At 51.9% G+C, this 13969-nt stretch overlaps 1 protein-coding gene and 1 non-coding gene across 3 annotated transcripts; both read left to right on the top strand.

The window, feature by feature from the left end:
* Positions 1-413: 413 nt before the first annotated feature.
* On the top strand, positions 414-486 carry TRNAM-CAU. The gene has a single exon. It is a non-coding gene; the product is annotated as a tRNA-Met (tRNA).
* A 169-nt stretch (positions 487-655) lies between these two features.
* On the top strand, positions 656-13731 carry FBXO31 (F-box protein 31). Of its 2 annotated transcripts, XM_040409655.1 has the most exons (10): positions 656-995; positions 5061-5132; positions 6060-6146; positions 7548-7624; positions 8702-8869; positions 9617-9691; positions 9772-9881; positions 10028-10181; positions 10392-10726; positions 13016-13731. In XM_040409655.1, exons 1-10 carry the CDS (start codon positions 704-706, stop codon positions 13236-13238), a joined length of 1593 nt encoding a protein of 530 aa, XP_040265589.1. In that variant the 5' UTR covers positions 656-703; the 3' UTR covers positions 13239-13731. The 2 variants fall into 2 exon arrangements, with proteins under 2 accessions (XP_040265589.1, XP_040265590.1); XM_040409656.1 differs by lacking the exon at positions 6060-6146 and having other exon boundaries at positions 657-995.
* The last annotated feature ends 238 nt before the right edge of the window (positions 13732-13969 follow it).

Raw genomic sequence — 13969 nt, 5'->3', positions numbered from 1 at the left:
CTCCGCAGCCTCTTCTCCTCCTCTGCTCTGCAGCATCTTCTTCTCCTCAGCCTCTTCTTCTCCGCAGCCTCTTCTTCTCCTCTGCTCCGCAGCCTCTTCTTCTCCACAGCCTCTTCTTCTCTGCAGCCTCTTCTCCTCCTCTGCTCCGCAGCCTCTTCTTCTCTGCAGCCTCTTCTTCTCCTCTGCTCCACAGCCTCTTTTTCTCGCCTCTTCTTCTCCTCAGCCTCTTCTCCTCCACAGCCTCTTCTTCTCCTCAGCCTCTTCTCCTCCGCAGCCTCTTCTCCTCAGCCTCTTCTCCTCCACAGCCTCTTCTCCTCCTCAGCCTCTTCTTCTCCACAGCCTCTTCTCTTCCTCCACAGCCTCTTCTCTTCCTCCACAGCCTCTTCTTCTTCTCTGCTCACCGTTCTTGCAGCGCCTCGTTAGCGCAGTAGGTAGCGCGTCAGTCTCATAATCTGAAGGTCGTGAGTTCGATCCTCACACGGGGCAGAAGATTTTTAGTTTTTTCCCTGTATTTCGGTTACTTGTGACCTTCCTCCTCCGGTCTCCGCCGCCTTTCTTTAACCCTCCGGGCTGACACCGGCGGATACCGGGCTGCAGCAAGAGGCTCCCGGGCGGGGAGGGGGCGGGGCCGCAGTGACAGTGGGTGTGTCCCGGCCTGGAGTGGGCGGGATCCCCGGCTGTCAGTGCTGCTGTGTTCCCGGGGATGGCGGTGTGTGCCCGGTTGTGCGGGGTCGTGCACTCCCGGGGATGTCAGCAGAGGCAGCCGTCCGGAGGAGGCAGCGAGACGGAGCTGGAGGAGGGCGGACGCGCGGAGCGGGTGGAGGTGCAGCCGGCGCCCCGGGGACCCCGCACCCTCCTGCAGCTGCCGCCCGAGCTCCTGGTGGAGATCTTCTCCTGCCTGCCCGGCCCCGAGCTGCCCCCGCTGGCCTTGGTGTGCCGGAAGTTCCGCCAGATCCTCAGCACCGACACCATCTGGAGGCGGCGCTGCAAGCAGGGTGAGGCCCGGGGGAGAGGGGTCGTTACCGGGGCGTCTGTACACGAGGGGTCATTACCGGGGGCGTCTGTACACGAGGGGTCATTACCGGGGTGTCTGTACATGAGGGGTCGTTACCGGGGCGTCTGTACACGAGGGGTCGTTACATGAGGGGTCATTACCGGGGTTTCTGTACACGAGGGGTCATTACCGGGGTGTCTGTACATGAGGGGTCGTTACCGGGGGCGTCTGCACACGAGGGGTCGTTACCGGGGGCGTCTGCACACGAGGGGTCGTTACCGGGGGCGTCTGCACACGAGGGGTCGTTACCGGGGGCGTCTGCACACGAGGGGTCGTTACCGGTGGCGTCTGCACACGAGGGGTCGTTACCGGTGACGTCTGCACACGAGGGGTCGTTACCGGGGGCGTCTGCACACGAGGGGTCGTTACCGGGGGCGTCTGCACATGAGGGGTCGTCTGTACATGAGGGGTCGTTACCGGGGTTGTCTGTACACGAGGGGTCGTTACCAGGGGTGTCTGTACACGAGGGGTCGTTACCGGGGGTGTCTGTACACGAGGGGTCGTCTGTACACGAGGGGTCGTTACCGGGGGTGTCTGTACACGAGGGGTCGTTACCGGGGGTGTCTGTACACGAGGGGTCGTTACCGGGGGTGTCTGTACACGAGGGGTCGTTACCGGGGGTGTCTGTACACGAGGGGTCGTTACCGGGGGTGTCTGTACATGAGGGGTCGTCTGTACACGAGGGGTCGTTACCGGGGGCGTCTGCACACGAGGGGTCGTTACCGGGGGCGTCTGCACACGAGGGGTCGTTACCGGGGGCGTCTGCACACGAGGGGTCGTTACCGGGGGCGTCTGCACACGAGGGGTCGTTACCGGGGGCGTCTGCACACGAGGGGTCATTACCGGGGGCGCCTGCACACGAGGGGTCGTTACCCCCGGGGGGGGCGTCTGTACACGAGGGGTCGTTACCGGGGGCGTCTGTACACGAGGGGTCGTTACCGTTACCCCCGGGGGCGTCTGTACACGGTGGGGGTCATTACACTGGGGTATGTGTCGGAGGCGTTGGGGGCCTCATGCCTCTGTTCGGTTCCTGCGCCCTCATGAGAGCTGCAGACCTGGCCGTGTTGTGTAAGTTCAGCTGGTAACGCTGCGGGGGAGGGGCCCGCACTTGTGCTCGCGGTCCCCTTCCCGCTCCTCCGTGTGTAATCTAAGGTGTAAGCGCGGATTTGGTGGTGAAATCTGTGCCAAAACCGTGTCTCATGTGAAATGAGAGGCCGTGCCGCGGTTACCACACGGATACCTCGGAAATCCGCAGCCAGAGCCTGCTCGCAGATTAGCTGCATTCCGCCGCAGCGTTTCTGTCGTAGGATACGCGGCAGGTTTATAGACGGTCAGTACAGTCTGCGCAGATCCCTGGTGGTCACTCAGTCATTTTTAGGTTGATTTCGCCATTCATTCGTAATTTTTACGTTGATTTCGCCGTCCATTCTTGCCATGGGAACCGCGTCACTTGTCCATGTGGATCAACCCGTGGGTGAAGGGCAACATCTACGTGGGGTCTGATGGTATGTACTGACCCGCAGACGCCTCTGTTTTCTGCCGTGTCCGGTGAGGGCGTTTCCACCAAAGCCAAAACATGAATAATTAACTGCTCAGAACTACGCCCATTTCCCCAAAATAACCTCCGCGGATCCTCCCCACTATCGTTTTTCTCCGTGCTCGTTGTATCCGTGTTTCAGTGTGTGATCGATACATTGTATCTGTTTGTGCTTTTTGTGTAACAAGTGGCGTCTTCTTGACCCCGCCCCTTTGCTTATTGTACTGCAGGGGATTATACGGTCTCCATATTTGTATCAGTAAGGATGGGGCGACGTGAAGATCGCATGTCGCCTTGTGACATCTAATGGGTGGCGTTATACAACACAACTGCTTTACCATCATAGACCGCAGTGCAGACAAGTGGGTTTTCTATAATGTGCTGTCGCCGTGTAATCCTGGGGTACAAGTCATAACCCATTTAATGTAGGAAATGGGGAACGGGTCCAAAGTCACTACTACTCAACACTGCTATACAGGTCACATGTAGAGTCACTGTGTACATACATAACTTATCCTGTATTCTACTCCAGAGCTGCACTCACTATTCTGCTGGTGCAGTCACTGTGTACATACATAACTTATCCTGTATTCTACTCCAGAGCTGCACTCACTATTCTGCTGGTGCAGTCACTGTGTACATACATAACTTATCCTGTACTATACTCCAGAGCTGCACTCACTATTCTGCTGGTGCAGTCACTGTACATACATTACTTATCCTGTACTGATCCTGAGTTACATCCTGTATTGTACTCCAGAGCTGCACTCACTATTCTGCTGGTGCAGTCACTGTGTACATACATTACTTATCCTGTACTGATCCTGAGTTACATCCTGTATTATACTCCAGAGCTGCACTCACTATTCTGCTGGTGCAGTCACTGTGTACATACATTACTTATCCTGTACTGATCCTGAGTTACATCCTGTATTATACTCCAGAGCTGCACTCACTATTCTGCTGGTGCAGTCACTGTACATACATTACTTATCCTGTACTGATCCTGAGTTACATCCTGTATTATACTCCAGAGCTGCACTCACTATTCTGCTGGTGCAGTCACTGTGTACATACATTACTTATCCTGTATTCTACTCCAGAGCTGCACTCCCTATTCTGGATTCTCTGATGTTTCTCCATGTGTCATTTACATATCTCCGTTCTGCTCCTGATTCCCCATGAATAATTACTGCAGATTACCGCCGGGTCTCTGGAGATGACGCATTTCGCAGCCAGTATTGGGGCCGTTTTGTCTGATCCTGTGCTGGATATTACGGTTTTATAATCCGCCACAGGATCCCAGGCTATAAATACTCTGCTGACGACGCTCCCAGTTTGTCTGGTCCTGCTGCTCCCTCAGCCCAAATACATTGGGGGTCATCTTCTCATAATAGATTCATAGTAACCTGTAAGGAGCCATGCCCCAGAAGTAGATCAAGATTCCATTCACTGACTGCCAGCAGGCGAGGGAAAAGCTGTAGAACTTTTTTGCACTAATTTAGATGTATTGCTGTCAGGCTGGACGTGCCCTTTAACCTCTGCGGTCACGACTATCTTCATGTGCGCCGCGTGGTATGGAAAATGAAAAAAACGTTTCGACCCTCATACCGCCAATCTCCTTGTCACTTTATTCTGGCATTTTGCTGATGCGCCGTCCACTCTGCTGGCAGTGGAAGGGTTAACGGACAGAGACAATTACCGAAACATCCGCCACCGGATCTTCCAAAGCAGCTGAAATGCTTAGTAAAACCGGGTCACTGATAAAGCTGCGTAGTGATCCATGGACCCCAATCTGTAATGTGCCCTGGCTGCCCCTAGAGTTAGTTTTGGGGCCCCCTCCTCATTTATCCATCCTCCGACACCCAGGCTTGACCACATGACCGCCCACCCTGGTGACTTTTTTTGACATGATACATTGTTTTTGTTTGTTACTGTTTGTTGCTTTTTTTTGGTTTTGTTACTTTGTTTGCTGGGGGAGGGGTTTTGTGAGCTAAGCACTGCCCCCTACCAGACCAGGTATATGACGTTACTATGGGCTATGGTCTGACCGCGTGGTGGCGGCAGATCTGGTCACACAGCGCTGACCCGTGACCCCTCTATCTGGTACTTAGTGCTGACACAGCAGAGATCGCTCCCTGTCTCTGTACTCACATGACCTGCAATGTCGCTGTTATAAAATGTAACTAATTTGTTGCAACATTTTATCTTGTTTAACACAACGCAGCGTCATTCGTCATTTTTCTGATATATTATTTTTTTTTATTTTTTTTTACTCTACTCACCTCCAGAGCTGCATGCTGGATTCTGAGCGCCAGAGGACAGAACATTGTGGGAGTTCAGAGGACAGCAACACTGTTAGAGCTGGGCTGCATAAACTGTAGCATGACTGTGGATGCAGCTTTGGATGTGACTGGAGACGCCTTGTGTGATTATCACTGACCGCCTGACTATGGTTTTTCTTCACAGAATACGGGGTTCATGAGAACTTACGGAAGCTAGAAGTCACGGGGGTGTCCTGCCAGGAGGTTTACGTCAAACGTAAGTGAACGGAGCCCAATGAGCGTCGTCTATCATTGGAATGGACTGTCGCCATAATCATTAAAGGGGTCCTCTCCCTTTAGCAAATAACATTTATTATGTAGCTGCAGTTAATACCAGACCATTACTAATGTATTGTAATTCTCCATATTGTCTCCTTTGATGGCTGGATACATTTTTTCCATCACATTATACACTACTGCTCGTTTCCATGGTTACGACCACCCTGCAATCCATCAGTGGTGGTCGTGCTTGCACACTATGGAAAAAAGCACGGTCTATGTGAGCTCCCACAGTCCCGGCCAACAGAGAGGCTGGAGCTTTCTCCTATACTAGTGTGCAAGCACGACCACCACTGCTGGATTCCAGGGTGGTCGTAACCATGGAAACGAGCAGGGTATAATGTGATGGAAAAATGAATCCAGCCAGCAAAGGAGACAATATGGAGAATCACAGCACATTAGTAACGGCCTGGTATTAACTGCGGCTACATAATAAATGTTATTTGCTGAAGGGAGAGGACCCCTTTAATGTACAGTGCCCAGTGTAATGTGTATTTAAAGGGGAACTCCTACTTGAGATGCAACATGTTAAGAGATACTACCTACTGATTGCGGGGTCGGTGGAGGGTTAATTTCTGACAACTGGTGACTGAGGAGGGATGGGGTTGTCAGTAAGTGTGGGGGAGATTACTCTTGGTTGGGGTTCTCTTTTAAGACCACAATGTTTCATTTACTTGATGCAGGGATACGTGGAGCGTTGTCATGTGACTATACCCCTCCTCCTCCTCCAGAGGGCGCCATTATCTTGTCAGAACCTCTATATACTTCTGCAGTCTTGAGGCACATGCCTCGCGCCTCACAGTTGGTAGACATACATTTCTCGCCCCCCAGACCTCCTTTAACCTGCTGTGTCCTCCTGTGCCAGGTATTAACCCGAGGGTGAAATCTGGGCGCTTTATGAAAATCCTCCCCGACTATGAGCACATGAAGTATCGCGACGTGTATACCTGCCGTAGGTATCTGTGTTAACCCTTATCCTGCCGCCCCCTCCCAGCTGAAGTGACGACCCTCCGCTCCTGGGCTGCATGCCGGGGGCGCCGCTCAGGGGTCCTGTCGGAGTGCATGGCAACATGCTGTGTTTGTTCCTCTCACTTAAAGGGGTACTCCACCTTTACCCCTGAGGCTGAGCAGTTGGAATTAACCATTTTTATGCCCAGAGAGAGATCGTAGCATATCCAGCACTGAAAAACCAATCCCTTCCTGTGGCCCTTGGGTGGAATTGGCCATAGTGGAGTGCCCCTTTAAGTTTGTGTCCATGGTTAGTGTGGAGGATGGAGCTGTTAATTTAGCTTCCTTATTGTATAAAATGCCACTTTCTGATTTTGTGTTTCATTTCCTCACCATCTCTGCTTGCTGTCAGCCATTGGGAACATTCCGTCACCAGTAATGCGATTTCCTCCATTACCCCCGGCATGGCAGATCTGCAAAGTCTTGGGAGGACTGGTATTCAACCTGTGAAAGTAATCAGCCCTGATCCCAGTCAGTGACAGCAAGCAGAGATCTGGGACTTAACACAAAGTCTCTATTGCACAGAACGGCAGTCAGTCCATCAGACCTGGGCCAATTTACCACTGTGGGGTAGAGATGGGCAGGATGACGCCCCTATCTCTCTTCTGGGCAGAGAACCCCCTTAACCTGAGCGGCATGTATCCAGCCTGTGAATTCACTACTAATTATTCGTGTCGGTGAGCCACGAGGCACTGCATACCTCACTGACGTCGTCAGGGGCGACACTTCCTAGACTCAATCCTTTTTTATACTGGATCGGGGACGATGACATCAGAGTCCTTTATAATGAAGACGGACCGGCCAGATTTAAGGGGCCGGTAACCCTACAGCGCAGAACTGATAGCAGTGCGAAGCGTTATAAGAGGCGCAGCCGACATCACTCCGTTCTGATATAAAGTAATAATTATTGGGGGTCATCCTCTCCCCTGAAATGGTTGATAACAGGGAGCAGCGGCTAAGCTTTCGCTGCACAATAATTGAGTGCTGTCCCTTTAAGCAGCCGATCCTTTAGCCATTAGGCTTTTTATTTTCAGACCTGAATTGGTTAATTAACACATTTAACCCTTTGGTTGTGGCTTCTTCTGCTGTGTGCTCTGGATGTGACTCCTCCTGAAGCTGATGATTTGTGTTATGGCGGTTTTATGGTTATTTTCCCATAGGGGGCGCACTTCTTGATGGATATTGTGTCATGTGAGGTGCAGTGACTCACTGTGTCCATCGGGGGCAGGTTCTGCTTTTCTACACCCGCTCGGAGGGCGCCGCTGGCTCTGCGGAGTGATGAGCGGTTTTTCCCATTATTTTCATTACCGGTAATCGGCTCTCGGCTTCTTGTCTCCCCGTTTAGTTCTGCACCAGTATCGGGACATCCTGGGGCTATGGCAGCCCGACCTCGGCCCGTACGGAGGACTACTTAATGTGGTGGTGAGTACTTACCTCTAGGCATCAAGAGACACACACAGATCCATGTCGGGTCTTTACTCCAGTCACATCTAGAGCTGCATCGACAAATGATTCCCTGTCACTAGGGAGCGGAGAGGTGCAGCTTCATCTGGTGCACAAGGGCAACCAGCAGCATTATGAACGCAGCTCTGGATGTGACTGGAGAAAATTAGGATGTTAATAATGGGAGGAACAATATTGTCTGTACTTTCGGGACCCCTCTGTCTCGAGCCCCTTCATGTTGACTCGACCCCGGCAGAATGCGTTCTGTGGGGCCCCCGGGGCCCGGGATGCAGATGCAGCACAATGTATCAGTCAGAACCAAACATTTGAGCTTTTGCAGGATGTCAGCCTGGAGCCTGAAGGGTCTGCTGAGCCACACAATGGCGGCCCCGTACTCTGTATACAGGACCCGCGCTGATCTATAGGGCCCCCCCAGTGATGATCAGCCCACCCGCTGAAATCGACATCCCTCCCATCTGGAGCCTGAAGGGTCTGCTGAGCCACACAATGGCGGCCCCGTACTCTGTATACAGGACCCGCGCTGATCTATAGGGCCCCCCCAGTGATGATCAGCCCACCCGCTGAAATCGACATCCCTCCCATCTGGAGCCTGAAGGGTCTGCTGAGCCACACAATGGCGGCCCCGTACTCTGTATACAGGACCCGCGCTGATCTATAGGGCCCCCCCCCAGTGATGATCAACCCACCCGCTGAAATCGACATCCCTCCCATCTGGAGCCTGAATGACATCTAATACTGAGTACCTGGGTTTTGTGGTATGCTCCAGTTACATCCAGAGCTGCATTTAGAGTACTGCTGGCTCAGGCTAGAGGACCCCCCCATGTGTTCTGCACAGGCCATGCTCTGCTGCGAAGAATTCTGGGAGATGTGGTGCTTCTGACTGCAGCCTAACTAACAGGAATCCATTACAAGTCATAGCGCAGCTCTGGAGGTGACTGGAGTATCCTACGTGATATAGAAATGGCGTGGAGATTTTGCTGTGTTCCCTGTGGCCCCCACGGACTGGCCCCTGAATGTTGTGTGTGTTTGCTGCAGGTAGATGGTTTCTTCATCATTGGCTGGATGTACCTACCTCCTCATGATCCGCACGTCGACGAAGCAATGAGGCTGAAGCCCGTCTTCCGGATCCACCTGATGGAGAAGAAGTCCGCCACAGTGGAATGCATGTACGGGCCCAAGGGGCCCCACAGCGGTCAGATCCAGGTGAGACAACCTGTATGAATCTGCTGCTTCTCTATCCAGGGGCTGTGGGGGGGTCCCGGCAGGTGGACCCCCAGCGATCAGTATAGCCTAGATTACACCATCTGCTGTACAGAGCCAATACTTCTCACAGCTGAGGGTCTGTTACACTTCTATCCACTCTAGAGAATCCTATCCCCTGATGGATCCTCCAGTCTGGATACATTGTTACAGATCCGCAGCTGTGAGAGAGCTCAGGATTAATGGCGGTCAGCACAGGTTCCTCGCCCCTTCTCGGCCTCCATGTCAAAAACATTTTACCTGCTGATACATTGTAGCAAAATATCAAGATGAGGGAGACTGATGCTGCTGAGAATTGGAGGATTGTCCAGCCTGGATACATAGTAACAAACCCTCAGTTTTAGATTAGGACATCAAGGTCAACAAGATAGTTCCCCTTCACTGACCGCAAGCAGAGATGTTGAAAAAAAAATAATGGGAAGCGATTAAAGTGCAAAGTCTATTCGAAAAAGGTGCGGAGCTGTTTGAGATGAATTAAGGGGTGGCATACTGCTAGGATATGATGGTGAGGGTCCGACCTCTAGGACCCCCACATCATAAGAATAAAGGGGGCTCAGCACTGGTTCCGACCTGCGGAGCCCTGGCCACCTCTTTGTGCAGGGAAACCATCTCTGGGGACGCCGTCCCTTTAACAGTTACCACTTGTGATGTCACCGCGCCGATGACTGATTCTTGGTGTCGTCTTCGCAGATGGTGAAGAAGGATGAATTCTGTACCAAATGCCTGCAGACCGATTACCACCGGATGTCCGGAGGGCGGCAGGAGGTAGGAGACCCGTCCGCTCGCTCATGGCGCCCGCTTCACTGCCGCAGTGATGTCATCAACTCCCTGTGCTCTGAATGCAGGAATTCCGGACGTGGCTGCGGGACGACCTGGGCCGGACGCTGGACGACATCTTCCATGAACACATGCAGGAGCTCATTCTCATGAAGTTCATTTACATCTGCCAATATGAGTAAGAGAGGAACAGGGAACGGCTCTTAAAGGGACACTAACCCTAAGACGGCGGGCACTTAATTATTGTAGGGGGGAGGGGGGGGGGAATTGGCGCATATATATATTACAGCATATAACAGCCGGTGAACCTTACCCTCTCTACAGCAACTGCCTTACTTACCGGCGCATTTACCATCCCCCGAGCCGGCCCGATGATCTGCTGAAGCCTGGCTTTTTTAAGGGCACCTACGGGAGCCACGGCCTGGAGATCGTCATGTTGAGCTTCCACGGGACGATTGGCAAGGCCACGAAAATAACGGTGAGTGCTGTGCAAAGTTTTCATGATGTCTTCTCCATTCACATCCAGAGCTGCAGATGGTGAGTTTGACTCCACCCCTCTTCAGCCATGTGATCCCACAGCTGCTCCCTAGATCTGAGCTGCCATAATGCGCTGCAGCTCTGGATGTGACTAGAGTCTGAATCCAGTTCTTGCATGGAATGGTGACGCTTATCCCCCTCTTGGTTGTAGGGTGACCCCAATGTGCCAGCTGGACAACCGACAGTTGAGATTGACCTCACCCGCCCGGTGCGGCTCCCGGCCCTAGAACATTTGCGGAATATCGATGAACTGTCGCGGCTCATCATGGACATCCATGAGCAGATAAACCGAGAGCAGCGGCTAGCGGGAAGGGAGGAGGAGGAGGCGGCGGCGGCAGGCGTCCAGGAGGAGGAGCCAGAGCCACCACCGCCCCTAAAAACGCAGAACAGACAAGTGGAGGGGCAGCCCCCCGATCTCCAGGTGTTCGCTCTTCCAGAGGAGGTGTTGGCGAGGAACGAAGACTATCCCCGGAGCTGCAGGATGTGGTAAGGGGGGTCCGGGCTCGGCGCATGCTTCCCCTCCCCCGATCCCGCCTGCGCGGTCCGTTCCGACTATTATACATGTGCAGGATACAGGCTGCCCCCCATCCCCCGTGCGCCGCCTGCACTGCCCTGGGATCCATTCTAAGGCCTCTTTCACACGGCCGTTTTTTGCGTTCCATATAAGGAACCATTCATTTCAATGGTTCCGCAAAAAAAACGGAATGTACTCCGTATGCATTCCGTTTCCGTATTTCCGTTTCTCTGTTACGTTGAAAGATAGAACATGTCCTATTATTGCCCGCGAATCACGTTCCGTGGCTCCATTCAAGTCAATGGGTCCGCCAAAAAAACGGAACACATACGGAATGTACTCCGTACATCTTCCGTATCCGTTCCATTTTTGCAGAACCATCCATTGAACATTTTATGCTCATCCCAATTTTTTCTATGTAATTACTGTATATGCCATACGGAAAAAACAAAACGGACACAGGACAACAGATCCGTGAAAAACGGACCGCAAAATACTGAAAAAGCCATACTGTCGTGTGAAAGAGGCCATGGAGAATTGCTGTACAAGCGATTGCCTGTCATACAGGCGCAGGGTACAGGCTGCTTCTCCCGATCCTCCCTGCGCCGCCATCTGATCCGTGCTCCTGACGGAGATGTGGGGAATTGTTACATGGGCGATCGCCTTTTATACACTTGTGGGTTTATCCGGGGGTCTGTCCACTCCTCAAAGGGGTCCAGTCACATTCCGGAACTTTCTAATGCAATTGGTTTCAATTCCTCACCATTTTCAGGATCTCTGCTTGCTGTCTTTGAATGGAAATATTCCTGTTTAAATCCGGAGACTGAAAACTCTGCCCAGCCGACTGTTTTCAGGTTTTGAGACCACCTATATTAGATCGCACTGCACCCGCCGATATTCAGAATATTCCAAAGCATGTGATTATTAGAATCTAATCTAATGGCATTGACGAACAAAAACCACAGGAAGGGGGTCAGCTGTAAGTACACGTAAGACAAATGAAGCAAGGGGGTAAGTGCATAGCAGTCACCTACCTGACATGTGGCACACCCCCTCCCCTCCCCCCCCCCCCCCCCCAAAAAAAGGAAAAAATATATTATCCAGAGCATGTAAAATACAGATGCAAATGGACGGCGCCTCCAAGACCCCCCGACACGTGTTTCTCGCCAGCTTACTCGGGGGAGATTTTGCTTGAGCTAAACATCCATTTACCTGCACTGATACATTGTAACAAAATGTCAATGCAGGGGAGTGATTTGTGCCACTGCTATGTGTACCTCACTGAGGATTGTCTGGATGCTATTGTAACAAACCTTCAGCTGAGGCATTAGGACAGTACTTTCTGGATATCAGTGATGTTTCCATTCACTGAAAGCAAGCAGAGATCCTGGAAGTGGTAAGGAATTGATACAGACAGATTCCTAACAGAGCTGCGGCCGCTGAGTGTCCTTGCTGATGCCCATCATGTGACAGGTGGCGCCGAGGCACGGAGCGGGCGACCTCTTCCTCTCTGGCGGATGTATAAATAGATGAGCGGGTATAAATATCCGTCACCTGACCCCCACCCCGTGTGCCGCCAACCGAAAAATAAAGTCACACCCGCAGCTAGGGATCCAGAACCGCAGCTTTCTAATATACTTTTTCTAAGATCTCTGCTTTCTGTCAGTGAACTGTTACATCCAGAAGCTGAAAAGTTTTCCAAACCTAATACTTCTCAAAGCTGAGGGTTTGTTACAGTTGTATCCAGTCTACACAATCCTCTGTGAGGTGCACACGTCTCTCTCCTGTCCTGATAGTTTGTTACAATGTATCAGTGCAGCTAACGTATCAGTCTGAAGTCCAGGCTGCACTGGCACATTGTATCAGGCTGATTGGCTCACAGACTGGATACATTGTAACAGACCCTCAACTGTGATATGTATTAGATCTGTGCAGGTTTCAACCGCACCAACAACTGGGTGTCCGTATAGTGCCAGGAAGCCATTGTGCATGTATAGCGCCGACCACTGAGCCCTCCTGGGCTGATAATTTGTTACAGTGTATCAGTCGGCATCCAGAAGGTTGTCTACACTGGATACAATTGTAACAAACCATCAGTTGTGAGAAATAATGTGTAAGGAAAGGACTTGAATATTTATAATATGAACTTCAGAGACAGCAAGCAGAGGTTTTGAAACGCAAACCATATTAGAAAGTTGTTTGTTTGTTGTTTTCCCCCATTTAAGTAACTTTCTAATTACAATCAATTCTATATTTTTTAGCTTCTTTGGGACGGGTCTGATCGCCGGCCATGGCTTCAGCAGCCCGGAGAGGACGCCCGGCCTCTTCATCCTCTTCGACGACGATCGCTTTGGGTTTATTTGGCTGGAGCTGAAGTCGTTCAGTTTGTACAGTCGCATGAGGGACAAGTTTCAGAACTCGCAGCCGCCATCACTAGAAGCCTTCGACGCAATGCTGAAAGCTATGCAACTATGGACAACCTAGAGGCCACGCTCCCAGATTGGGCCCCCACCCCCCCCTCGCCTGCGCCTTCACAGTGGAAGAGCCTGCTCCGCGCACGTACCCTGTAACCCTTTGTGCGCCAGGCACTGCGAGGTTCCATTAAGACTTATGATTTCTGAAGTGATGCTTTTAAGAAGGAAATTAGAAGCGAAGCTCATGTAATATATATATATATAACCAGCCTGACCCATGTAATAATCTATACAGACGGGGGAGATTACCAGCTCTTATTTTTCTACATCTTTCTATGGCTAGATAACAGAGGTCCAAATCTAGAACTGAAGTGGACTGGACCGGAACACGTCACCTGGCAGTGCGCTGTCCCTGTTAGGTGCTTGTAATACCACTTGCTGCCACCAGAGGGCGCTCTAACACCGACCTGCAGCGTTGTGCTCCTGCGGCCACAAGGATGATGGAGGAGACGAATATGGAGAAATGGCGCGATCGTGATGATGGAGCCGCACAGGGAACGGGAGGAAGATTATGTATGAGGGCTATATATCACCTGGGGCATAGGAGCTAGCAATCTAATGAGAGCAGCGGCGGAGACCCAGTGCAGGGTGGCGGTGACGACGCTTCCGTGTCCGGCCTTTCTGTTACCTTTACATCAGTTCTTCTATTGTACGAGGCGGGGGCGGGGTGTGTAGTCCGATTGTCCGCGGGGGTCGTCTGTACAATATGAGGGCAGTGAGTTCTTGCTGGACTAGAATAAG

This window comes from Bufo bufo, chromosome 10 (genome assembly GCF_905171765.1).
Source record: "Bufo bufo chromosome 10, aBufBuf1.1, whole genome shotgun sequence".
Classification (NCBI taxonomy): Eukaryota; Metazoa; Chordata; class Amphibia; order Anura; family Bufonidae; genus Bufo; species Bufo bufo.
This window is presented reverse-complemented; position numbering and strand designations above follow the sequence as displayed.

Bases quoted from the DNA above. Each gene is read 5' to 3' on its own strand.
- FBXO31 (XM_040409655.1), top strand. From the start codon at position 704: ATGGCGGTGTGTGCCCGGTTGTGCGGGGTCGTGCACTCCCGGGGATGT. The intron at 7,625-8,701 runs GTGAGTACTTAC...TGTTTGCTGCAG, and splicing joins GAGGACTACTTAATGTGGTG to GTAGATGGTTTCTTCATCAT. The intron at 8,870-9,616 runs GTGAGACAACCT...TCGTCTTCGCAG, and splicing joins CCCACAGCGGTCAGATCCAG to ATGGTGAAGAAGGATGAATT.